Source organism: Salvelinus sp. IW2-2015, linkage group LG28, assembly GCF_002910315.2.
Source record: "Salvelinus sp. IW2-2015 linkage group LG28, ASM291031v2, whole genome shotgun sequence".
NCBI classification, from domain to species: Eukaryota; Metazoa; Chordata; class Actinopteri; order Salmoniformes; family Salmonidae; genus Salvelinus; species Salvelinus sp. IW2-2015.
This window is the reverse complement of record NC_036868.1, coordinates 16,752,172-16,779,745: the sequence shown is the minus strand read 5'-3', so window position 1 is coordinate 16,779,745 and position 27,574 is coordinate 16,752,172. Positions and strand designations below refer to the sequence as shown.

The 27,574-nt window shown below is 41.7% G+C and overlaps 1 protein-coding gene and 3 long non-coding RNA genes across 6 annotated transcripts; all 4 read right to left on the bottom strand.

Moving 5' to 3' along the window:
- Window positions 1-849: 849 nt before the first annotated feature.
- Window positions 850-16,853, bottom strand: LOC111954107 (uncharacterized). Of its 3 annotated transcripts, XR_011474337.1 has the most exons (9): window positions 16,695-16,853; window positions 16,436-16,603; window positions 16,307-16,348; window positions 16,015-16,175; window positions 15,757-15,924; window positions 15,626-15,667; window positions 15,207-15,284; window positions 1,374-1,451; window positions 850-887 (listed from the first exon to the last, which is right to left on the bottom strand). It is a non-coding gene; the product is annotated as an uncharacterized lncRNA (long non-coding RNA). The 3 variants fall into 3 exon arrangements; XR_011474339.1 differs by lacking the exons at window positions 15,757-15,924; window positions 16,015-16,175; window positions 16,307-16,348; XR_011474338.1 differs by lacking the exons at window positions 15,207-15,284; window positions 15,626-15,667; window positions 15,757-15,924; ... (2 more) ...; window positions 16,436-16,603; window positions 16,695-16,853 and adding an exon at window positions 13,992-14,069.
- Window positions 16,854-18,722: 1,869 nt separating this feature from the next.
- On the bottom strand, window positions 18,723-19,289 carry LOC139023202 (uncharacterized). Its single transcript, XR_011474336.1, has 3 exons — window positions 19,144-19,289; window positions 19,013-19,054; window positions 18,723-18,883 (listed from the first exon to the last, which is right to left on the bottom strand). It is a non-coding gene; the product is annotated as an uncharacterized lncRNA (long non-coding RNA).
- A 532-nt stretch (window positions 19,290-19,821) lies between these two features.
- On the bottom strand, window positions 19,822-21,745 carry LOC111954151 (uncharacterized). The gene is made up of 3 exons (XR_002875949.2): window positions 21,699-21,745; window positions 20,077-20,238; window positions 19,822-19,986 (listed from the first exon to the last, which is right to left on the bottom strand). It is a non-coding gene; the product is annotated as an uncharacterized lncRNA (long non-coding RNA).
- Window positions 21,746-23,903: 2,158 nt separating this feature from the next.
- Window positions 23,904-27,284, bottom strand: LOC111954106 (uncharacterized). Its single transcript, XM_023973603.2, has 8 exons — window positions 27,169-27,284; window positions 25,511-25,614; window positions 25,118-25,172; window positions 24,820-24,972; window positions 24,530-24,700; window positions 24,388-24,429; window positions 24,097-24,258; window positions 23,904-24,005 (listed from the first exon to the last, which is right to left on the bottom strand). Exons 2-8 carry the CDS (start codon window positions 25,610-25,612, stop codon window positions 23,914-23,916), a joined length of 777 nt encoding a protein of 258 aa, XP_023829371.1. The 5' UTR covers window positions 25,613-25,614; window positions 27,169-27,284; the 3' UTR covers window positions 23,904-23,913.
- Window positions 27,285-27,574: the final 290 nt, after the last annotated feature.

Genomic DNA, 27,574 nt, shown 5'->3' with positions numbered 1-27,574 from the left:
CAGCTCTCTCTTGAAGGAAGAGAGATTGTGAAATTATGAAGAACTGAAATTCAGAACAAATTATTTTCACCAGTACTTGATTTTATTTACTGGTAACTGTGGTAAATTGTGTTGTTGAGGTCAGCTGTAGTACTTTGTCTTGTTATGGGTGCAGTTGTTGTAGAGGTTATACAGCAGGGAAGAAAACACCATTTTGTTCTACAGAACTTGATGATACTTACTGGTAAACTGTGGTCAGTTGTGTTGTTTGTCAACTGTAGTTATGTCTGTTGATGCTGGCCTCAGGTGTTGTAGAGTCTAAATTAGCAGACAGACAGACAGACAGACAGACAGAACGACAGACAGACAGACAGACAGACAGACAGCAGACAGACAGACAGACAGACAGACAGACAGACAGCAGAGGAGGAGGAGAGAGATATTGTGACAAAAGGTGTGAAGACCCTGAATTTCAGAACAAATTATTTCACCAGTACTTGATTTTATTTACTGGTAACTGTGTCAGTTGTGTTGTGGTGTCAGCTGTAGTACTTTGTTCTGTAGTGTTGACCTCAGGTGTTGTAGAGTCCTAAATTACAGAAGAGAGAGAGAGAGAAAGAGAGAGAGAAAGAGAAGGAGATTGTGACAATTTTATGAAAGAACTGAATTTCAGAACAAATTATTTCACCAGTACTTGATTTTATTTACTGTAACGTGGTAAATTGTGTTGTAGGTCGCTGTAGTACTTTGTCCTGTTATGGGTGCAGTTGTTGTAGAGTCTACAGCAGGGAAGAAACACACATTTTGTTCTTCCAGAACTTGATGATACTTACTGGTAACTGTGGTCAGTTGTGTTGGTTGTCAATGTAGTTATTTTTCTGTAGTGCTGGCCTCAGGTGTTGTAGAGTCTAAATAGAGAGAGAGGAGAGAAGAAGAGAGAGACAAACAGACAGACAGATAGACAGACAGACAGACACAGAACAGGCAGGCAGACAGACAGAGATATTGTGACAAAAAGTGTGAAGCCTGAATTTCAGAACAAATTGATTTGCACTAGAACGTGATTTTATTTACTGGTAACTGTGGTCAGTTGTGTTGTGAGATCAACTGTTAGTTATTTGTTCTGTAGTGTTGGCCTCAGGTGTTGTAGAGGTCTAAATTACAGAGAGAGAGAGAGAGAGAAGAGAGAGAGATTGTGACAATTTATTGAAGAATTGAAATTCTGAAACAACATTATTTCACGAGTACTTGATTTATTTACTGGTAACTGTGGTCAGTTGTTTTGTGAGGTCAGCTGTGGTACTTTGACTTGTTATGGGTGCAGGTTTGTTTGTAGAGTCTATACAGCAGGGAAGAAACACACATTTTGTTCTCCAGAACTTGATGATACTTACTGGTAACTGTGGTCAGTTGTGTTGTGTTGTCAACTGTAGTTATGTGTTCTGTAGTGTTGGCCTCAGGTGTTGTAGAGTCTAAATTAGAGACAGACAGAGAGATATTGTGACAAAAGTGTGGAGAACTGAATGTAACGTTCGTCTAATTCCTCCTCGGATGAGAAGAAGGAGTAAGGGTCGGACCAAAACGCAGCGTTGTTAGATGACATAATGATTTATTACAGAAAGACGAAACCTCTTACACAAAGTACAAAACGACGTAGACAGACCTGAACTTGAGAACTTACATATACACGAAGAACGCACGAACAGGTACAGACTACACAAGCGAACGAACGAACGAACGAACGAACGAACGAACGAACGAACGAACGAACGAACGAACGAACGAACGAACGAACGAACGAACGAACGAACGAAACAGTCCCATGTGGTGCATACAGACACAAACACAGGAACAATCACCCACAAACAAACAGTGAGAACAGCCTACCTTAATATGGTTCTCAATCAGAGGAAACGTCAAACACCTGCCTCTAATTGAGAACCATATCAGGCAACACATTTAACCCAACATAGAAACACATAACATAGAATGCCCACCCCAACTCACGCCCTGACCAACTAAACACATACAAAAACAAGGAAAACAGGTCAGGAACGTGACACTGAAGTTCAGAACAAATTATTTTCACTAGTACTTGATTGTATTTACTGATAACTGTGGTAAATTGTTTTGTGGGGTCAACTGTAGTTATTTGTTCTGTTGTGGCTGTAGGTATAGTAACGCCTACCAAGAGATAAGCAACATTGATACATTAAAGTAGAAACACATTAATATAAACTAATAGTATTTTTTGCTAGCCTTTATAAGCACTTAGTCTACTGGTCACCACTGTCAATTCTGTTGTGACAGATAGTGACATGTTAATGCAACTTTGTTCTGAACTAAAATATTTTATCCTACACATACTGGTAACTTTGGTCAATTGTATTGTCAGGTAAGCTCTAGGTCTTTCTTCTGTTGTGGGTGCAGTTGTTGTAGAGTCTACAGCAGGGAAGTAACTTTACACTGGGCACACCACGTCATTTCAACATGGATAATTAGGTAATATTTGGTTGAGATGTTGCTTAATGAGAATACAACCTATACTCATCCACTCAAAAAGACAGTTAGTTGAATTTCCAATGTGTTATCACTATGCTTTCCACCATCTTAAAGCCCACCAAATTCTAATGGAAAAACAATGTCTGATTTTTGGTTAAGTTGTCACCCAAATGTATATCACTTCGCTTTAACCATTTAAAACCACAGCAAAGTTCAAATGTTTTGTTTATTTATACAACAGATTATTGTGTTCCCACTGGTCACAGATGTCAATTCAATGCCTATTCCATGTTGGTTCAACGTAATTTCATTGAAATGACTTGGAAACAATGTTGATTCAACCAGTGTGCTCGGTGGGTTATCACTGTGCTTCATATAAATGCAGAACCAAATGACCTGGATTGCAGTTGAGATTACATTAAACATAAACCTACAGTATATGGTRGAAGAGATCAATGTCATTCGATATTCTGCACAGATTATTACTGCAATTGTGAAGATCTCCACAGACCTGTACTTATTCCTGCTATCTTGAGCATGCATGTTTTATATGATTACACAAGAAGAAATGTACAGTTACAGGAACCTCAACATGTGGCCATAGATATGCTGCTCATTTTAAGGTTGAATTTTACATTTGTTTGTAAGATTGTCTTAACTTTAAGCTATACTGTATTACAAAAGTAATATTGAATTGTGTTTGGTTGACATCGCAACAAATATCAACATTTAAAGGTGATGTACACTGTATGTACTTCTTCTGAGCCACTGGCTTATTCCAATTCTTTAACTTTTATTTTGGTTGAGTTGGAGACGTTAATCCAACATATCATTTGTTAACTTGTCGACAACCAAATATTAACATTTGAAGGATATTTGTCTTCTGCTTAGATAGTTCTATTTGTGCCACTGACTTAGTCTGGCTTGAATTCCAGTTTGTCTACAAATTAATAATTGATACGTTAGATTCGTGGCTCCATCTCAACCAAAAATCAAATTTAAAGAATAGGACTAAATCAAATCAAACTTGAAATCCACTCCTTCCCCAGTGAGCTAAAGGCTTGAACTTCCGCGTTCAAGGAGTGGGACACTAATCCGGATGCTTATCAGAAATCCTAATGCGTCCAGTGACGAACCATCAAACAAGCAACGTGTTAATACAGGCCTAAGACCGAACTGTACTACATCGGCTCTGATGCTCGAATGTGTCAGGGCTTGCAAACTATCACAAATTAGAAAGGGAAACCCGGCCAAGAGCTGCTCAGTGAAGTGAGCCTACACGACGAGCTAAATGCCTTCTATGCTCTCTTCGAGGCAAGCAACACTGGACCATGCGTGAGAGCACCAGCTGTTCCAGAGGACTATATGATCASTCTGCTGTTCATTGACTACAGCTCAGCGTTCAACTCCATAGTGCCCTCCAAGCTCATCACTAAACTAAGAACCCTGGGACTGAACGCCTTCCTCTGCAACTGGATCCTTGACTTCCTGACAGGCCGCTCCCAGGTGGTGAGGGTAGGCAACAACACATCGCCACACTGACCCTAAACACTGGGGCCCCTCAGGGGGTGCGTGCTCAGTCCCCCCCTGTACTCACCTCTCACTCAACTTGTGCAAGAAAAAGGAGCTTATTGTGGACTACAGGAGACAGAGGGCTGAACACACCTCCATTCACATCGATTAGGCTGTTGTGGAGCGGGTCGAGAGCTACACGTTCCCCGGTGTCCACATCACTAAGGACCTATCATGGTCCAAACACACCAAGTTGTGAAGAGGGCAGGACAATGCCTCTTCGCCCTCAGGAGGCTGAAACTATTTGGGATGGGCCCTCAGATCCTCAAAAAGTTATATAGCTGCACCATTGAGAGCATCTTGACTGGCTGCATCACCGCTTGGTATGGCAACTGCTCGGCATCAGACAACAAGGTGCTACAGAGGGTAGTGCACATGGCCCATTACATCACTGGGGCCAAACTCCCTGCCATCCAGGACCTCTATACCAGGCTGTGCCAGGATAAGACTGAAAAAAAAATGTAAAAAACTCCAGCCACCCATGTCATAGACTGTTCTCTCTGCTACCGGAGTGCCATGTCTGAGACCAAAAGGCTCCAGAACAGTATTCAGACCCCTTGACTTTTTCCACATTTTGTTACGTTACAGCTTGAATTGAATTTACCACAGGTGGATTCCAATCAAGTTGTAGAAACATCTCAAGGATGAGCAATAGAAAAAGGATGCACCTGAGCTCAATTTCGAGTCTAATAGCAAATGGCCTGCAAACTATCACGAATTAGAAATGTATTTCTGTTTTTTATTTTTAATAAACTTGCAAACATTCCACATCAATCTACACACAATACATCATAATGACTAAGCTAAAACAGGCTTTTAGAAAGTTTATTTTATTAAAGCAAGTTTATTAAAAATAAAAAACAGAAATACTTTATTTATATAAGTATTCAGACCATTTGCTATGAGACTCGAAATTGAGTTCAGGTGCATCCTGTTTCCATTGATCATCCTTGAGATGTTTCTACAACTTGATTGGAGTCCACCTGTGGTAAATTCAATTGATTGGACATGATTTGGAAAGGCACACACCAGTCTATAAAAGGTCCCACAGTTGACAGCGCATGTCAGAGCAAAAACCAAGCCATGAGGTCGAAGGAATCGTCCATAGAGACAGGATGTCTGTAGCATTGAAGGTCCCGAAGAACACAGTGGCCTCTATCATTCTTAAATTGAAAAAGTTTGGACCCACTAAGACTCTTCCTAGAGCTGGCCGCCCAGCCAAACTGAGCAATAGGGGGTGAAGAGCCATGGTCAGTGAGGTGGCCAAGACCCCGATGGTCACTCTGACAGAGCTCCAGAGATCCTCTGTGGAGATGGGAGAACCTTCCAGAAGGTTCAGCGCTCAACCAATCAGGCCTTTATGGTAGAGTGACCAGACGGAAGCAACTCCACAGGAAAGGGCACATGACAGCCCACTTGGAGCTTGCCAGAAGGCACTTAAAGGACTCTCAGACTATTAGAAACAATATTCTCTGGTCTGATGGAACCAAGTTTGAACTCATTGGCCTGAATGCCAAGCTTCACGTCTGGAAGAAACCTGACACCATCCCTACAGTGAAGCATCGTGGTGGCAGCCTCATGCTGTGGGGATGTTTTTCAGCAGCAGGGACTGGGAGACTAGTCAGGATGGAGGGAAAGATGAACGGAGCAAAGTACAGAGAGATCCTTGATGAAAACCTGCTACAGAGCACTCAGGACCTCAGACTGGGGCGAATGTTCAACTTCTAACAGGACAACGACCCTAAGCTCACTGCCAAGACAACGCAGGAGTGGCTTCAGGACAAGTCTCTGAATGTCCTTGAGTGGTCCAGCCAGAGCCCGGACTTGAACATGATCAAACATCTCTGGAGAGACCTGAAAATAGCTGTGCAGCAACGCTCAATATCCAACTTGACAGAGCTTGAGAGGATCATCAGAGAAGAATGGGAGAAACTCCCCAAATACAGGAGTGCGAAGCTTGTAGCATCATGCCCAGAAGACTCGAGGCTGTAATCTCTGCCAAAGGTGCTTCAACAAAGTACTGAGTATAGGGTCTGAATGCTTATGTAAATGTCATATGTCAGTTTTTAGTTTTTTTATACATTTGCAAAACAAAATGTAACCTATTTTGTTTTGTCATTATGGGGTATTGTGTGTAGATTGATGAGGGGGAAAAAACKGTGTAATCAATTTTATAATACAGCTGTAATGTAACAAAATGTGGAAAAAGTCCAGGGTTCTGAATACTTTCCAAATGCATTTTTTTTTGGGGTTGCCTAAAACGCACGTTAGTTTCTATATATCTCTCGTCCCCCTTCATCTCCAAAACGGTAAAACGTGCAGTAAAAATAAATTGTGAGCCAGAGCTACACACTGTCGGTTCCAGCGGAGGAGTTGGCGGTTCATGGAGCTAGTCTTTAGCAGGAAAAGGAGAGGGTTACCAGAGGTGTAGAGACCGATACATAAACCTTGAAGTGCTGAAGAGCCAGTATCTAAGCAAGCGTCTCCTTCTCGAGTACTGTTTTTGATATGAGGCCAATTTCTTTGAAAAGTACCCCACAGGGTGCTCAATATGTTATCGTCATACATATCAGCATTGTACTTAGCAGTGCCAACCCAGTCCACACAATCGTCGTCGACGTTGGACACAGGGTATAAGTTCGACTTAGTAACGGCATTGAGATTCTGAAAATCAGAACAAGACTGCAAAGATCCATCTGCCTTAGGTACTAATATACAGGGCGATTCCACGGACTGTTGCCATGTTGTGCAATGCCGTGCTCAAGCATGAACTCCACCTCACTGGAGTTTCTCTCTCTGTTCAGAATATACTCGATAGGCATGTTGCTTGATTGGGCAACAAAACCAGGACTTGGTCACCCACATCAAAAGTGATGGTTAAGGGAAACTGGTTATCACCCTTGGCAAAGGACCAACACAGTCCTACCGGAACTCTGCAGAAAGGTTTGACAAAAGCAGGAATAGGCTGCAAAGGTGCAACTGGTACAGCTTGGTTCAGTTTACCTGCCCTCTGGCAAACGTGACAGGATTTACAGTAAGACACAACATCCTGTTTCAGACCAGGTCAGAAGAAGTTACGCAAGGTCCGGTCATATGTCTTGACTCAAAAATGGTCTGCCATACTACCCCCGTGAGCCAACTCAGTATCTCTTGTCGAAGCGCAACTGGGACAACAATTTGAGATACACAGGGACAATCGTCTTGCCCAGAAGTGGCGTGGGAACCATTTCCTCATTAGAATATCATCTCTGTCAAAGTAACCCCACAAACTTCATCAAACTCCTCCTCTGGACATATCTCAGCAAAAAGAGGGGAGAGGGAAATATCCTTACTCTGTTCAGCAATCAGCTGCTTCCTAAATATCGAAGTGTCAACTGTACGGACCCTCTCTTCCTTAAGCCGTCCTACAAACTCGCTCACCTTTGGGGTTTTCAAGAGAGAGTTCAACTCAGGAGGTTTCACAAGTCAGGATCACCCATAAACATCTCAGACATCTCAACTAGGGTGGAATCACTGACATCCTCCTCAACACTAGACTTTCTGCCGGAAACTTTCTTAAACATAGCACATGTAACGGCACATGCTGGGAACACTATAGGGTACTCTTCTGATAGCCCATCAGGTTCCTCTACACTTTGTTCCTTACAAACGACAGGATTTGGCACAACCTTCCCTCCAGCCAAATAATTTTCCAAAATGAATGAGATCCCCATCACCAGTAGGCTAGGCCTCACTCCAATGACAACGGAACCAGAAATAAGATCAGACTTCAGTTCCACATTATACAAAGGAACTTTCATGCAACCCATCTCCACACCTTGTACTAACACACTGTAACCACTTGCTGAAGTGTCAGACAAAGACAAAACACCCTTCAAAATGAATGATTGGGCTGCCCCAGTGTCTCGCAGAATCTTCACCGGTTGCTTGCCACTCTGCAGAGACGAACCTGTCTGAATCAAAGGGTTCATACACATCTGATCCAAAATCTTGTTTAGGAGATWCACCAGTCCCAACCAAAGACATAATGGGCTGGAGTGCTCCCACAAGAAGACACAGCTTTTTCTCTCTCTCAGGTGGCAACACTTTCGTGAAGACAATTCTTGAACTACTCGAGAAGTATGAGTGTCTTTAAATCCACAAGGCCCATGACCTCTTGAAAACCACACCACCGATCAAAAAGACATGCCTGTTCCCTTTCGAACTCAACATGGCTTTGTGATTCTGTCTTTCATAATTTACGGAACTGTTGTCTGTATGCCTCTGGGACCAACTCATAAGCCCAAAGGATAGCAGCTTTAACAGTGTCCTAATCTGAACTCTGGCCAAGAGATAAAGCGTTGAACACTTTCTGAGCTTTTACCACAAGAACACTTTGGAGAAACAGTGACCAAATATCTTGCGGCAATCCGCTCAAACAGAGTAAAATATACTTCCACCTCTTTTTTGTTAAAAGGCGGTACAAGTTGGCTATTCCAACCAAGATCAAACTGTTGAGGGTGCAGGATGGCCTTACTAGATTCAGAGTGTTTCCAGATCTATCTCTCTTAGTCGAACGACATGCTCACATTCCTGTTCTTGTTGTCTGGCTGCATGTTCACGTTCTTGCTCTTGTTGTTTGGCTGCACACTCATCTTGTCATTCCCTGTTGTTCCAATCTCTCATCAAGTTCTCTTTCCTTTTCCTTGTGCTCAAGCTCTAATTGTCACACCTACTCCCGCTCCCCCTCCCTGGCGCTCGAAGGCGCCAGGCTCCCCAGCATTACGCACTCCTGCCACCATCAGTATGCACACCTGCCTTTCTCCGTCACGCGCATCAGCGTATTATTGGACTCACCCTGACTCAGTTTCCCATCTCTGTTCCCAGCTGCTGCATTGTTTGTCATTGTGTATCTGTGTTCTGACGCTGTTTCTGCCTTGCTCTTTGTCTGTTCACAATTAAATGTCAACTCCCCGTACCTGCCTCTCATCTCCGGTGTTGGTCCTTACAGAATGCAGCGCATCAAACTAAGCATCGGGGAGTGCTGGCTTTCCAGTTGGTGGTGACGTCGGGTCCGGGGCCGCCACCGATGGAACCAGGGTTGCCTAAGCCAGCTCGTCGGGCTGTCATGCCCTAGCGGGCTCGAGAGGTTTCTTGCCCCGGTTGGCTCGGAAGGTGCCCATCCCACGTCAGGCCTCAGCCGGATTGCCAAGGTTTTATGCCTTAGCCGGCTCACCAGGCGTCTACGCTTCAGCCGGCTCATCTGGCTCCCATGGCCCAGCGGGATCCTCAGGCTGTCACGCCTCAACCGTGTCGCCAGGCTCCCACGCCTCAGCCGGTTCGCCAGGCTCCCACGCCCCTACTGGTTTGTCTGGATTTTACCCCCAGACGGTTTGTCCAGCGCCCGTGCCTCGCCCGGCCCGTCAGGCTTGCCCAGGTGGGAAGGTGGGGGCGCCCCTAGAGGGGGGGGGGGGGGGGGTACTGTCACGTCTGCTCCCGCTCCCCCGCATTACGCACTCCTGCCACCATCAGTATGCACACCTGCCTTTCCCCGTCACGCACATCAGCCTATTATTGGACTCACCTGGACTCAATCACCTGTTTATTACCTCCCCTATATTTGTCAGTTCCCCATCTCTGTTCCCTGCTGCTGCATTGTTTGTCATTGTGTATCTGTGTGCTGACGCTGTTTCTGTCTTGCTCTTTGTCTGTTCATAATTAATGTCAACTCCACGTATCTCCGGCGTCGGTCCTTACACTAATATCTGTTGTTCAAGCTAAACATTTTGTTGCTCCAACTTTGCCTTTAGTTCTAACAACCATAGTTGCACGTCTACAGGATGTGCTCTACTACACGTAGCACCCTTTTCATCAGCCCCTCTCTCCGAGAGGATTTCCTCCTCCACCAAAACAGCAACTATCAAATCTTTGACTAATGCTTTTGGATCGCCAAATACACCTTTTGATGTCATAACGCTTTACACAGATTCACCTTTGTACGTTTATCTAGCATCTCCCATGTAGGGTTTTCCACAAATGTTTCCAGCTTAAAGTCCAGGCTTTTTTTTATAAGTCTGTGTGTTTATGCAACTTTCAAAATGATTCCACCATCCCTTATAACCCCTCAAGGTGGATGTCAGGTACGGAAACTCTACCACAAAAGTGTATTTTGAACACTCAAATATCTGGGCACATTAGAGCGTCAGAGTAGGTGACTAGAGTGACTACCATACTCATGGGAAACAAAATCCCGGAAGAGCTCCCCATTATGATACGTTCCTCCGACAAGAAAACCAAATAATGTTGCTCAAACAGAAGGGGGAACTAACAAAGAGTCACTGACAACAACCCAAAATAATATGGTGGGGTTTTAAGAGGGGTTCTGAAAGACACTCATGGGGGTGTCCCCTGAAAGTTGACTAGCAACAACAACTGAAACCTAAAAGACACCGACCATGAGCGCTCACTAAATTTGCTCAAGAACAGGCAAACAAAAGAAAAACCCACATCAAACTTTAAGACAGTAAGCAAACCAAAAAGTGGAGCAAAACGAAAACAGGGAAGATCAGACAAATGATTGTATGTCTAGAAATCAAAATAGGAAGTCAACTAAAGGTCTTACGACTGCACAACTGGAGCACTGGGCCAGCCACTCTTAGATATCACCTGTGCCAACACAGGTGTCACGATCACTGTCTTCAAACTCCCTGTCATAGATGAGCCAAGGCGCAGCTTGTAATTCCACATCTTTAATAAAGTGAAACCTTCACAAAAAACAGGTAACAGAAACGAAGGTGACGCAACCGTGGCGCACACAAACACACACAGAAAATAATAATTACCCACAAACACAGGTGGTTAAAAGGCTGCCTAAGTATGAATTCCAATCAGAGACAACGATAGACAGCTGCCTCTGATTGGGAACCATACCCGGCCAACAAAGACACAGACAAACTAGAATTCCCACCAAATCACACCCTGACCTAAATAGAGAAATAAAAAGGCTCTCTAAGGTCAGGGCGTGACAGTACCCCCCGCAAAGGTCGGACTCTGGCCGGCAAACCTGACTCTATAGGGGAGGGCCCGGTGGGCATCTATCCTCGGTGGCGGCTCCGGTTCGGGACGTAGCCCCCGCTCCGCAGTGACCTGATCCCTCTGCTTCCGTGGAACCGGAACGTGTATCGTCGCCGGAGGAGCCGGACCGTGGATCATCGCCGGAGGCTCTGGATTGGGACCCCCGCGGTAGGCTCTATACCGCCGCTGGAGACTCCGGACTGCGGACCGTCGCTGGAGACTCCGGACTGCGGACCGTCGCTGGAGGCTCCGGACTGCGGCACCGTCGCTGGAGGCTCCGGACTGGGGACTGTCGCTGGAGGCTCGGACTGGGGACCGTCGCTGGAGACTCCGGACTGGTGGACCGTCGCTGGGGCTCCGGACTGGTGACCGTCGCTGGAGGCTCCGGACTGGAGACCGTCGCTGCAGGCTCCGGACTGGAGACCGTCGCTGGAGCCCTCCGGACTGGGGCCGTCGCTGGAGGCTCCGGACTGGGGACCTTCTCTGGAGGGCTCCGGACTGGGGACCGGACGCTGGAGGCTCCGGACTGGGGACCGTCGCTGGAGGCTCCGGACTGGGGACCGTCGCTGCAGGCTCCGGACAGGGGACAGTCGCTGCAGGCTCCGTGCCATGGATCGTCGCTACAGGCTCCGGGCCATGGATTGTCGTTGGAGGCTTCGTGCCCTGGATGTTCACTGCAGGCTCCGGGCCATGGATGTTCACTGCAGGCTCCGGGCCATGGGTTATCACTGGAGGCTTCGTGCCATGGATCATCACTACAGGCTCCGGACCATGGATCATCACTGGAGGCTTCGTACGTGGAGCCGGAAGGTCTCACCGGACTGAGGAGACATACTGGCAGCGTGGTGCGTGGAACTGCCACAGGGCTTACCAGGCTGGGGAGACACACTGGAGGCCTGGCACGTGGAGCCGGAACAGGTCTCACCGGACTGGGGAGATGCACTGGAAGCCTGGTGCGTGGAGCAGGCACCGGATACACTGGGGCCGTGGAGGCGCACTAGAGGTCTCGAGCGTAGAGCTGCACAACCGTCCTGGTGGATGCCCACTTCTGCCCGGCAAAATGCGGGGCACCGGCACAGAGCGCACCGGCCTGTGAATGCTCACTGGAGACACAGTGCGCAATCACCGCATAACACGGTGCCTGACCGGTCACATGCTCCACACGGTAAGCACGGGGAGTTGGCTCAGGTCTAAACCCTGCCTCCGCCAATCTCCCGTCGTGCCCCCTCCCAATTTCTTTTTGGAGCTGCCTCTCGGGCTTCCGTGACCGGGTCTTGTCCCCTGCCATAATCTCCTCCCGGTCAGCTCGTCTCTCCAAGATGGCGCACGCTGCTTGGTCTTCTGGTGTGGGTAATTCTGTCACGATCACTGTCTTCAAACTCCCTGTCATAGATGAGCCAAGGCGCAGCTTGTAATTCACATCTTTAATAAAGTGAAACCTTCACAAAAAAACAGGTAAACAGAAACCGAAGGTGACGCACCCCGTGGCGCACACCACACACACAGAAAATAATAATTACCCACAAACACAGGTGGTTAAAAGGCTGCCTAAGTATGATTCCCAATCAGAGACAACGATAGACAGCTGCCTCTGATTGGGAACCATACCGGCCAACAAAGAAACAGACAAACTAGAATTTCCCGACCAAATCACACCTTGACCTCACCAAATAGAGAAATAAAAAGGCTCTCTAAGGTCAGGGCGTGACAACAGGTTAAACATCCTTCTGACTAACGAGACGGACAACCCAGCAGAGATGGAACACATACTGACTAATGAGGTGACACCAACCGGTGCACCCTAAGTGCTAACGTGCTACAAGTGCTAAAGTCCAACCTCAAAACATATACTGAACAAAAATATAAACGCAACATGCAACAATTTCAAACATTTTACTGAGTCACAGTTCATATTATCGGTCAATTGAAATAAATTAATTGGGCCCTAAGCTATGGATTTCACATGACTGGGCAGGACCGCAGCCTTGTGTGGGCCTGAGAGAACATTCAGGAAAAATAAATTCCCACAAAATGGATTTAATACAGACAGAAATACTCAGTTTCATCAGCTGTCCAGGTGGCTGGTCTCAGACGATCCCGCAGATGAAGAAGCCAGATGTGGAGGTCCTAGGCTGGCGAGGTTATACGTAGCCTGCAGGTTGTGAGGCCGGTTGGATGTACTGCCAAATTCTCTAAAACGACGTTGGAGGCGGCTTATGGTAGAGAAATTAACATTCAATTCTCTGGCAACAGCTCTGGTGGACTTCCCTGCAGTCAGCATGCCAATTGCAAACTCCCTCAAAACTTGAGACATCTGTGGCATTGTGTTGTGTGACAAAACTGCACATTTTAGAGTGGTCTTTTATTGTCCCCAGCACAAGGTGCAACCTGTGTAATAATCATGCTGTTTAATCAGCTTGCCACACCTGTCAGGTGGAGGGATTATCTAGCCTTTAGAAGCACAACTAATAAGGCCCGGGGGGGGGGTGTAGTTTCTGGCCCCACCCCCTTATAAATGGGGTGGTTCGAGCCTTGAATGTTAACTGGCTGAAAGCCATGGAATATCAGACCGTATAACACGRGTATGACAAAATATTTATTTTTACTGCTCTAATTACGTTGGTAACCAGTTTATAATAGAACTAAGGCACCTCTGGTGTTTGTGGTATATTGCCAATATACCACGGCTAAGGGCTGTATACAGTTACTCACGTCGCGTCGTGCTAAGAACAGCCCTTAGCTGTGGTATATTGACCATATACCACACCTCCTCGGACATTATTGCTTAATTAGAATACTGTTCACTGCTGTCAGCTCTGTTGTAGCAGATAGTGACACGTTATCGCAACATCGTTCTGAACTGAAACATATTAGCATACACACGCTGGTAACTGTGGTCAGTTGTGTTGTGAGGTCAACTGTAGTACTTTGTTCTGTTTTGGGTGCAGTTGTTGTAGAGTCTATAGCATGGAAGTAACATCCCAGTGGGCACACCACGTCATTTCAACGTGGATAATTGGGAAATATTTGGTTGAGAAGTTGATCAAGCTCTGGAAGTTAAAGAGTAGGACTAAATCAAATCAAAAGTTAAATGCACTTTGCATACATTTTGATTTGATGTAGTACTATTCTTTAACTTAAATTTTTTGTTGAGATGGAGACATGAATACAACAAATCAATTATTAATTTGTAGACAAACTGGAATTCAAGCCAGACTAAGTCAGTGGCATGAATAGAACTATCCAAGAAGAAGACAAATCTCCTTCAAATGTTGATATTTGGTTGCATCAACAACCAAACATAATTCAATATCACTTTTGAAATACAATAAGTATCCTATTAACTTGTTGACAAGTTAACAAGTGATGTTGGATTCACATCTCCAACTCAACCAAAATAAACGTTAAAGAATGGAAAAGTCAACCTTAAAATTAGTAACACATCCGTGGCCACATGTTGAGGTTCCTGTAACTGTACATTTCTTCTTGTGTAATCATATAAAACATGCATGTTCAAGATAGCAGGCATAAGTACAGGTCTGTGGAGATCTTCACAATTGTTGTAATAATCTGTGCAGGATCTCGAACGTCATTGATCTCTTGCACCATGTAGGCCAATTTTAATGTAATCTCAAATGCAACCCAGGTCATTTGGTTCTGCTTTTGGATTAAGCACTGTGATACCCCACTGGTCACCAAAGGGTAATTGAAGATAGATCAATACTCCAGTAGGAGGTACTGTCCACCGAATTGTTTTTTTTTTCTGATAATGGATATAACCTTGAAGATCTGACATTGTTTTAAAGGTATAAATTCAACATATTTTAGACAAGGTTTGACTATGTTGAAATTTGGTTACCATGATGACATAAGCCTGTGGTTGACATTTCTCCCAAAAAACAACATTTTACGTTGATGACTTTTTCAAATCCAATGTATTTTCCACGTAGATTCCACATCACAATACGTTGACATATTACTTTGATATAATGTTTATTCAACCAGTTTGTGCCCAGTGGGATAGTGATTGAGTGTTACATGCTTTGGTGGTAAACTCTGTTTCAGACAAGCTTTGTTCTCGACAACTTGATGATACTTACTAGTAACTGTGATCAGTTGTGTTGTGGGATCAACTGTAGTACTTTGTTCTGTAGTGTTGGCCTCAGGTGTCGTAGAGTCTAAAGCAGAGTGAGAGAGTGACAGAGAGACCGAGAGATTGTGACAAATGTGTGATGAGTTCAGAACAAACTCTATTCACAGGTACTTGATTGTATTTGCTGGTAATTGTGATGAGCTGTGTTGTGGGATGAACTGCTTTATCTCATTGGACAGCCCTAACTGGTTACTGTGATTAGTGCTGTTGTTGGGTCAGCTGGAGTAGAGACTGGAAATTATAAAACTATGACTTGAAGAGCATGAAATGTAGCCTACTGTAGGTTATCGATAGACATGACAACATAACTATTATATGGTTTGCAAAAACGATGTCATGTTTTTCAGTAGGTATTTCGAAAGGTACCTGTTGTAGGAGAGGTTGTTGTTGTTGGACATGCTGTAAAATCTTTGAGGTGAAGAAAATAGGATATTGGTTAGTAAAACATATTAGAAAATGTTGACAAAAGTCAAATCTGTGAGGATGTTGGTTCTTACTTTGGTAGTGAACCGACTGGCAGTACTGTCATCTGGAGGAATGGCATTGATACATCACACGTGTCAGATGTGATGTCATCACATTTCCCATAAGAGACACACTGGTCACATGACAACGATACTGGTCCTCACATCTGCACTGGAATCCAGTACCATTTGGGTAGCAAACTGAGGACATGAGAGTGGATTAAGATATCAAAATGACACTTAATCGGTGTTTAAGCAGTTAAAATAATAACTTGCACATTGAAGTCTTACCTGTAGACATGTTAACACCAGTGATTTGTGTCAGATTATTGATTCTGACAGGGAAATAGCATTTCTCAGAATGGCTCTCAGTTGATCTATCACTGTAACGTCTGTGGTGTTCAGCTCAATTTCAATCATGTACTCATAGAGAGTTGCTGGTAATGGTGGACCTGAAAATGAACAATGTCAGTCATTCATTTGCTAAAATTAAATAGATTTAGATTCATCATAATATCCCAAAACAATTGTCATGCTATTGTTTTTCAGGCAATTCATCAGATATATTTTGGTCGTACGTTACCTGTTGAAGGAGAGGCTGTTGTTGTTGGACATGCTGTAAAGTCTTTGAGTTGAAGAAATAGGATATTGGTTAGTTAAACATATTAGAAAATGTTAACAAAAGTCAAATGTTGAGGATGTTGGTTCTTACTTTGGTAGTGAACCGACTGGCAGTACTGTCCATCTGGAGGAATGGCATTGATACATCCACACGTGTCAGATGTATGTCATCACATTTCCCATAAGAGACACACTGGTCACATGACAACGATACTGGTCCTCACATCTGCACTGAATCCAGTACCATTTGGGTAGCAAACTGAGGACATGAGAGTGGATTAAGATATCAAAAATGACACTTAATCGGTGTGTAAGCAGATAAAATAATAACTTAAACATTGAAGTCTTACCTGTAGACATGTTAACACCAGTGATTTGTGTCAGATTATTGATTCTGACAGGGTAAATAGCATTTCTCAGAATGGCTCTCAGTTGATCTATCACTGTAACGTCTGTGGTGTTCAGCTCAATTTCAATCATGTACTCATAGAGAGTTGCTGGTACTGTTGGAACTGAAAATGAACAATGTCAGTCATTCATTTGCTAAAATTAAATAGATTTAGATTCATCAATTTCCCAAAACAATTGTCATGCTATTATTTTTCAGGCAATTCATCAGATATATTTTGGTCGTTCATTACTGTTGTAGGAGAGGTTGTTGTTGTTGGACATGCTGTAAAACTTTGAGGTGAAGAAAATAGGATATTGGTTAGTTAAACAATTAGAAAATGTTAACAAAAGTCAAATCTGTGAGGATGTTGGTTCTTACTTTGGTAGTGAACCGACTGGCAGTACTGTCCATCTGGAGGAATGGCATTGATACATCACACGTGTCAGATGCAATGTCATCACAATTCCCATAAGAGACACACTGGTCACATGACCACGAATACTGGTCCTCACATCTGCACTGGATCAGTACCATTTGGGTAGCAAACTGAGGACATGAGAGTGGATTAAGATATCAAAATGACACTTAATCGGTGTGTAAGCAGTTAAAAATAATAACTTGCACATTGAAGTCTTACCTGTAGACATGTTAACACAGTGATTTGTGTCAGATTATTGATTCTGACAGGGAAAATAGCATTTCTCAGAATGGCTCTCAGTTGATCTATCACTGTAACGTCTGTGGTGTTCAGCTCAATTTCAATCATGTACTCATAGAGAGTTGCTGGTACTGTTGGAACTGAAAATGAACAATGTCAGTCATTCATTTGCTAAATTAAATAGATTTAGATTCATCAATATCCAAAACAATTGTCATGCTATTGTTTTTCAGGCAATTCGTCAGATATATTTTTGTCGTTCATTACCTGTTGTAGGAGAGGTTGTTGTTTGACATGCTGTAAAATCTTTGAGGTGAAGAAAATAGGATATTGGTTAGTTAAACATATTAGAAAATGTTAACAAATGCAAATGTGTAGGATGTTGGTTCTTACTTTGGTAGTGAACGACTGGCAGTACTGTCCATCTGGAGGAATGCATTGATACATCCACACGTGTCAGATGTGATGTCATCACATTTCCCATAAGAGACACACTGGTCACATGACCAACGATACTGGTCCTCACATCTGCACTGGAATCCAGTACCATTTGGGTAGCAAACTGAGGACATGAGAGTGGATTAAGATATCAAAATGACACTTAATCGGTGTTTAAGCAGTTAAAAATAATAACTTGCACATTGAAGTCTTACCTGTAGACATGTTAACACCAGTGATTTGTGTCAGATTATTGATTCTGACAGGGAAAATAGCATTTCTCAGAATGGCTCTCAGTTGATCTATCACTGTAACGTCTGTGGTGTTCAGCTCAATTTCAATCATGTACTCATAGAGAGTTGCTGGTAATGGTGGACCTGAAAATGAACAATGTCAGTCATTCATTTGCTAAAATTAAATAGATTTAGATCATAAATCCCAAAACAATTGTCATGCTATTGTTTTTCAGGCAATTCATCAGATATATTTTTGGTCGTACGTTACCTGTTGAAGGAGAGGCTGTTGTTGTTGGACATGCTGTAAAGTCTTTGAGTTGAAGAAAATAGGATATTGGTTAGTTAAACATATTAGAAATGTTAACAAAAGTCAAATGTGTGAGGATGTTGGTCTTACTTTTGGTAGTGAACCGACTGGCAGTACTGTCCATCTGGAGGATGGCATTGATACATCCACACGTGTCAGAGATTATGTCATCACATTTCCATAAGAGACACACTGGTCACATGACCAACGATACTGGTCCTCACATCTGCACTGGAATCCAGTACCATTTGGTAGCAAACTGAGGACATGAGAGTGGATTAAGATATCAAAATGACACTTAATCGGTTGTAAGCAGATAAAATAATAACTTAAACATTGAAGTCTTACCTGTAGACATGTTAACACCAGTGTTTGTGTCAGATTATTGATTCTGACAGGGTAAATAGCATTTCTCAGAATGGCTCTCAGTTGATCTATCACTGTAACGTCTGTGGTGTTCAGCTCAATTTCAATCATGTACTCATAGAGAGTTGCTGGTACTGTTGGAACTGAAAATGAACAATGTCAGTCATTCATTTGCTAAAATTAAATAGATTTAGATTCATCAATTTCCCAAAACAATTGTCATGCTATTATTTTTCAGGCAATTCATCAGATATATTTTGGTCGTTCATTACCTGTTGTAGGAGAGGTTGTTGTTGTTGGACATGCTGTAAAATCTTTGAGGTGAAGAAAATAGGATATTGGTTAGTTAAACATATTAGAAAATGTTAACAAAAGTCAAATCTGTGAGGATGTTGGTTCTTACTTTGGTAGTGAACCGACTGGCAGTACTGTCCATCTGGAGGAATGGCATTGATACATCCACACGTGTCAGATGCAATGTCATCACATTTCCCATAAGGACACATGGTCACATGACCAAACGTACTGGCCTCACATCTGCACTGGAATCCAGTACCATTTGGGTAGCAAACTGAGGACATGAGAGTGGATTAAGATATCAAAATGACACTTAATCGGTGTGTAAGCAGTTAAAAATAATAACTTGCACATTGAAGTCTTACCTGTAGACATGTTAACACAGTGATTGTGTCAGATTATTGATTCTGACAGGGAAAATAGCATTTCTCAGAATGGCTCTCAGTTGATCTATCACTGTAACGCTGTGGTGTTCAGCTCAATTTCAATCATGTACTCATAGAGAGTTGCTGGTACTGTTGGAACTGAAAATGAACAATGTCAGTCATTCATTTGCTAAAATTAAATAGATTTAGATTCATCAATATCCCAAAACAATTGTCATGCTATTGTTTTCAGGCAATCGTCAGATATATTTTGTTCGTCATTACCTGTTGTAGGAGAGTTGTTGTTATTGTACATGCTGTAAAATCTTTGAGGTGAAGAAAATAGGATATTGGTTAGTTAACATATTAGAAAATGTTAACAAAATGCAAATGTGTGAGGATGTTGGTTCTTACTTTGGTAGTGAACTGACTGGCAGTACTGTCCATCTGGAGGAATGGCATTGATACATCCACACGTGTCAGATGTGATGTCATCACATTCCCATAAGAGACACACTGGTCACATGACCAACGATACTGGTCCTCGCATCTGCACTGGAATCCAGTACCATTTGGGTAGCAAACTGAGGACATGAGAGTGGATTAAGATATCAAAATGACACTTAATCGGTGTTAAGCAGTTAAAAATAATAACTTAGCCATTGAAGTCTTACCTGTAGACATGTTAACACCAGTGATTTGTGTCAGATTATTGATTCTGACAGGGAAAATAGCATTTCTCAGAATGGCTCTCAGTTGATCTATCACTGTAACGTCTGTGGTGTTCAGCTCAATTTCAATCATGTACTCATAGAGAGTTGCTGGTACTGTTGGACCTGAAAATGAACAATGTCAGTCATTCATTTGCTAAATTAAATAGATTTAGACATCAATATGCCAAAACAATTGTCATGCTTTTGTTTTCAGTCAATTCATCAGATATATTTTGGTCGTTCATTACCTTTGTAGGAGAGGTGTTGTTGTTGGACATGCTGTAAAATCTTTGAGGTGAAGAAAATAGGATATTGGTTAGTAAAAATATTATAAAATGTTGACAAAAGTCAAATCTGTGAGGATGTTGGTTCTTACTTTGGTAGTGAACCGACTGGCAGTACTGTCCATCTGGAGGAATTGCTGAACATGCACACGTGTCAGATGTGATGTCATCACATTTCCATAAGAGACACACTGGTCACATGACCAACGATACTGGTCCTCACATCTGCACTGGAATCCAGTACCATTTGGTAGCAAACTGAGGACATGAGAGGATTAAGATATCAAAATGACACTTAATCGGTGTGTAAGCAGTTAAAAATAATAACTTGCACATTGAAGTCTTACCTGTAGACATGTTAACACCAGTGATTTTGGTCAGATTATTGATTCTGACAGGAAAATAACATTTCTCAGAATGGCTCTCAGTTGATCTATCACTGTAACGTCTGTGGTGTTCAGCTCAATTTCAATCATGTACTCATAGAGATGGCTGGTACTGTTGGACCGAAAATGAACAATGTCAGTCATTCATTTGCTAAAATTAAATAGATTTAGATCCATCAATATCCAAAACAATTGTCATGTATTGTTTTCAGGCAATTCATCAGATATATTTTTGGTCCTACGTTAACTGTTGAAGGAGAGGCTGTTGTTGTTGGACATGCTGTAAAGTCTTTGAGTGAAGAAAATAGATATTGGTTAGTTAAACATATTAGAAAATGTTAACAAATGTCAAATTGTGAGGATTGGTTCTTACTTTGGTAGTGAACCGACTGGCAGTACGTCCATCTGAGGAATGGCATTGATACATCACACGTGTCAGATGTGATGTCATCACATTTCCCATAAGAGACACACTGTCACATGACCAACGATACTGGTCCTCACATCTGCACTGGAATCCAGTACCATTTGGGTAGCAAACTGAGGACATGAGAGTGGATTAAGATATCAAAATGACACTTAATCGGTGGTAAGCAGTTAAAAATAATAACTTGCCATTGAAGTCTTACCTGTAGACATGTTAACACCAGTGATTGTGCAGATTATTGATTCTGACAGGGAAAATAGCATTTCTCAGAATGGCTCTCAGTTGATCTATCACTGTAACGTCTGTGGTGTTCAGCTCAATTTCAATCATGTACTCATGAGAGTTGCTGGACATGTGGACCTGAAAATGAACAATGTCAGTCATTCATTTGCTAAAATTAAATAGATTTAGAATCATCAATATCCAAAACAATTGTCATGCTATGTTTTTCAGGCAATTCATCAGATATATTTTGGTCCTACGTACCTGTTGAAGGAGAGGCTGTTGTTGTTGGACATGCTGTAAATCTTTGAGTGAAGAAAATAGATATTGTTAGTTAAACATATAGAAAATGTTAACAAATTCAAATTGTGAGGATGTTGGTTCTTACTTTGGTAGTGAACCGACTGGCAGTACTGTCCATCTGGAGGAATGGCATTGATACATCCACACGTGTCAGATGTGATGTCATCACATTCCCATAAGAGCACACTGGTCACATGACCAACGATACTGGTCCTCACATCTGCACTGGAATCCAGTACCATTTGGGTAGCAAACTGAGGACATGAGAGTGGATTAAGATATCAAAATGACACTTAATCGGTGTGTAAGCAGTTAAAAATAATAACTTGCACATTGAAGTCTTACCTGTAGACATGTTAACACCAGTGATTTGTATCAGATTATTGATTCTGACAGGGAAAAATAGCATTTCTCAGAATGGCTCCAGTTGATCTATCACTGTAACGTCTGTGGTGTTCAGCTCAATTCAATCATGTACTCATAGAGAGTTGCTGGTACTGTTGGACTGAAAATGAACAATGTCAGTCATTCATTTGCTAAAATTAAATAGATTTAGATCATCAATATGCCAAAACAATTGTCATGCTATTGTTTTTCAGGCAATTCATCAGATATATTTTGGTCCTACGTTACCTGTTGAAGGAGAGGCTGTTGTTGTTGACATGCTGTAATCTTTGGTTGAAGAAAATAGGATATTGGTTAGTTAAACAATTAGAAAATGTTAACAAAGTCAAATTGTGAGGATGTTGGTTCTTACTTTGGTAGTGAACCGACTGGCAGTACTGTCCATCTGGAGGAATGGCATTGATACATCCACACGTGTCAGATGTGATGTCATCACATTTCCCAAGAGACACACTGGTCACATGACCAACGATACTGGTCCTCACATCTGCACTGGAATCCAGTACCATTTGGGTAGCAAACTGAGACATGAGAGTGATTAAGTATCAAAATGACACTTAATCGGTGTGTAAGCAGTTAAAAATAATAACTTGCACATTGAGTCTTACCTGTAGACATGTTAACACCGGTATTTGTTCAGATTATTGATTCTGACAGGGAAAATAGCATTTCTCAGAATGGCTCTCAGTTGATCTATCACTGTAACGTCTGTGGTGTTCAGCTCAATTTCAATCATGTACTCATAGAGAGTGCTGGTACTGTTGGACGAAAATGAACAATGTCAGTCATTCATTTGCTAAAATTAAATAGATTTAGATTCATCAATATCCAAAACAATTGTCATGCTATTGTTTTTCAGGCCATTCATCAGATATATTTGGTCCACGTTACCTGTTGAAGGAGAGGCTGTTGTTGTTGGACATGCTGTAAAGTCTTTGGTGAAGAAAATAGATATTGTTAGTTAAACATATTAGAAAAATGTTAACAATGTCAAATGTTTGAGGATGTTGGTTCTTACTTGGTAGTGAACCGACTGGCAGTACGTCCATCTGGAGGAATGCATTGATACATCCACACGTGTCAGATGTTGATGTCATCACATTTCCCATAAGGACACACTGGTCACATGACCAACGATACTGGTCCTCACATCTGCACTGGAATCCAGTACCATTTGGGTAGCAAACTGAGGACATGAGAGTGGATTAAGATATCAAAATGACACTTAATCACGGTTGTGTAAGCAGTTAAAAATAATAACTTGCACATGAAGTCTTACTGTAGACATGTTAACACCGTGATTTGTGTCAGATATTGATTCTGACAGGAAAATAGCATTTCTCAGAATGGCTCTCAGTTGATCTATCACTGTAACGTCTGTGGTGTCAGCTTCCATTTCAATCATGTACTCATAGAGAGTGCTGGACTGTTGACACTGAAAAATGAAACAATGTCAGTCATTCATTTGCTAAAATTAAATAGATTTAGATTCACAATATCCCAAACAAATTGTTCATGCTATTGTTTTTCAGGCAATTTCATCAGATAATTTTGGTTCTACGTTACCTGTTGAGGAGAGGTGTTGTTGTTGGACATGCTGTTAAATCTTTGAGGTGAGAAAATAGGATATTGGTTAGTTAAACATATTATAAAATGTACAAAAGTCAAATCTGTGAGGATGTGCGGTCTTACTTTGGTTGTGAACCGACTGGCAGTACTGTCCATCTGGAGGAATTGCATTGATACATGCACACTGTCAGATGTGATGTCATCAACATTTCCCATAAGAGACACACTGGTCACATGACCAACGATACTGGTCCTCACATCTGCACTGGAATCCAGTACCATTTGGGTAGCAAACTGAGGACATGAGAGTGGATTAAGATATCAAAATGACACTTAATCGGTGTGTAAGCAGTTAAAAATAATAACTTGCACATTGAAGTCTTACCTGTAGACATGTTTACACCGGTGATTTGTATCAGATTATTGATTCTGACAGGGAAAATAGCATTTCTCAGAATGCCTCTCAGTTGATCTATCACTGTAACGTCTGTGGTGTTCAGCTCAATTTCAATCATGTACTCATAGAGAGTTGCTGGTACTGTTGGACCTGAAAATGAACAATGTCAGTCATTCATTTGCTAAAATTAAATAGATTTAGATTTATCAATATCCCAAAACAATTGTCATGCTATTATTTTTCAGGCAATTCATCAGATATATTTTGGTCGTACGTTACCTGTTGAAGGAGAGGCTGTTGTTGTTGGACATGCTGTAAAGTCTGTAAGGTGACGAAAATAGAAAAATTTTGAACTGGTTATCAGAAATAGGAAAAATATGTTGACAATAAAATCTATAAAAAACAGGACTTTGGCGTTTACTTGGGTTTTGAACCGACTGGCAGTACTCTCCATCGGAAGGAATTGCATTAATACATCCACAGGGTTTATCTGTATTTTCTTCACATGCCCCATAGATAGCGCAATTGTTACACGACCAACGATACTGATCCTCACATCTGCACTGGAATCCAGTACCACTTGGGTAGCAAACTGAAATGGAAATGAGTTTCAGGACATGTGCATGTAAAAAATGTATTCAATCAATTATTTTTCTCCTACATAATTAGAAAAGCAATGCCTAGCACTAGCTAGCCCAACAGTATAACTACCAGAAGTGATGTCAACATCAGTGATTTCAGTGGAGTTGTTGATAGTGAGGGGAAGACTTGTTGAATTCACAGCTGACTTAATTTGCTCTATTGTTTTGATGTCTGACACGTTCACTTCAACATCAATTATGTAGTTCCATCGATTGGATAATACTGTAAGGATTGAAATAGAAGCAAGGGTGACGTTCAGGAGAAGAGTCCGTATGCTCTTTTTAAATACATGGTTTGAATTGTCATTCAAGAGGATGATGTTTGACTTTGCAAGATCATTTAAAGGTGATCTGTTGACTAAACTCACCTGCTCTTTTTTCCCTAACATGTGACAGATGTGGGTTGTACTCTGTGTTGAATGCCTTTACCAAGAGAATGAAAGTCAGTATCCACATTTACATTTGCTTCAGAGAGTTTATATCATCTTAGAATATTTTCCACATTTAGAATATCCTGTTTGATAGGTTTTGGGGGTTTCAAGGGGGGTTCAATACTGTACGATCATCTAATCACGAGACTCCACACTAACCCGTTCAATCATAAAGATGTCAAAAAAACATGGTGCAAGAACTAAACAGTAGACCGCCTAACTCTTACTAAGATCATCAAGTTGCTAAGTTTCTCATATTTTGTTACGTGTGTTTCTAAATATTGTCTGAAGGTTTCTATTGGACAGCATGAGTTACTGTTAACATAATACCTGTGAAACAAGGCTTGAAATATCAATGAATTCCCGTGTTTCCAAAATAGAGCATGTCATCAGGAGGACAAGGACACTCAGCCCATTATTTGTTATTGCCATTCCTGTTATGGGGAAACAAGGTAAAGGAGTTGAGAAAAAAACAGGAAGAACTGTAAAAAACTACATTCACTATAATGTTTAAAGTACACAATAAAACCACACAGGTAACTTTTCTGAGGCACTTATATCATGCACGTGTCATTTAAAAATGTCCATAGAAGTATCTATTGTTTCATTTCATGATTTGTAATTCTGAGATTTAAAAACAAATCTGATTAAGCGTAATCAAGGGATTTGTGATATCATCTTAATTATAACCTTATGTAATGTGCTAACTGAAATAATTAATCTCATCTGGACTTATTGTACAAACACACTTAGTGTGCAGCCATTTATTTGTAAGTAGGAAAGACACTGTTTGAAATGTGATCTGCTATTGTTACAAAACATTTATGTTATGTTATGTATAATAGCTGAAGTTCTTTCCTCATTCCTAGAATGCCATTGCCTAGAATGTCCCTGTCCCTGGTGAGTGGACAATTCCCCATATGTTCCAATGTCATGTCGAAATACATTATCTAAGACAATTAATTGTAAATAACATATAATAAAGGGAAAGGGGGGTAACCTAGTCAGTTGTACAAGTGAATGCCTTCAACTGAAATGTGTCTTCCGCATTTAACCCAACCCCTCTGAGAGGTGCAGGGGCTGCATTAATCAACATCCACGTCTTCGGCGCCCAGGGAACAGTGGGTTAACTGCCGTGCTCAGGGGCAGAACGACAGATTTTTACAGCTCAGGGATTTTTTTGTCAGCTCGGGGATTCGATCCAGCAACCGTTCGGTTACTGGCCCAATGCTCTAACCACTACAGAGTATTCCTCCAAAAAAGTGTCAAAATACATTTCTGAATGATGTGCGGACTTACTGTAGGAAATTAATATAACATAAATATTATTTCAAAGTTAAAATATTACTGGATCTCTGAAAAATATAAATAAATTCTGCTGCATATGGTAGTCAACATTCACTGAATGAAAAACCGATTCTGTATATCTCATCTAACATTATTGATACCCATATTATGCCAAAAGTACAATCATAAACATGGAAATCGGTTACAAATAGCATGGTAGGTCTTTAGTCAAAGAAATGTAATTGACAACCACTGTACCATGCCAAACAGATTAATCTTATATGTAATGACAACATGCTTTACTGGCATAATCTCAGTTATTGTATGGCCATATTGGTCACATCTACCTCGTGGGCCGGGCCCCAAGCCCTGGTGTAACAGACTAGGGCTCTGTTGTCCTTTTGTAGGCCTGCTCTTCTGATTTAGATTAGGAGCCTTCTCTGCGTGAAGGTAGTTGACATTTGATTTAGAAATTTCCAGTCCCTTTGTCTGTGCCAGTCTGATGACTTCTTAGCCAGCTTCACTGTCAGTTCTGAATGGGGAATCCTACTGAACTGTCTAAATCAAGTGTCAACTTCATCCTTAGACATGTTGCTATGCAAATCAAACACACTTCTGAAAGTGCAGTGTGGGAAAAATGTATTTTATGTGCCATATTATTGTTCAGGTACAATTACATTTTCATAAATATTTAACTTTACCTTTATTGGCCACACTGCTCTTCCTATGAGCATTAACACGTTGATCACTGAAGTGCTGATGTCCAAATTGTTGCAGATTTGTTTAAAAGCAGTTGACATCAATCATCAATCATGTCATGTCTACCACACAAATAACAAAAAGAACACAAGAAAAACAAGCTTGATGTTTAAAAAACTTAAATCTAATTATTTAGCTTTTCAGACAGAAAAGGATCTAATAGGCACCAACAACAGGCACCAGAAAAATATAGGCACCAGCATGCAACAGAAAAGGGAATTGAAAGACACCAGAAAAATATAGGCACCAACAGGCTACAGAATATTTATATAGACACCAATAGGTAGCTGAGAAAATTTAATGGAGCTACTGCTACCACTACCAGAAAGTCTTACGTATAAAACTTGA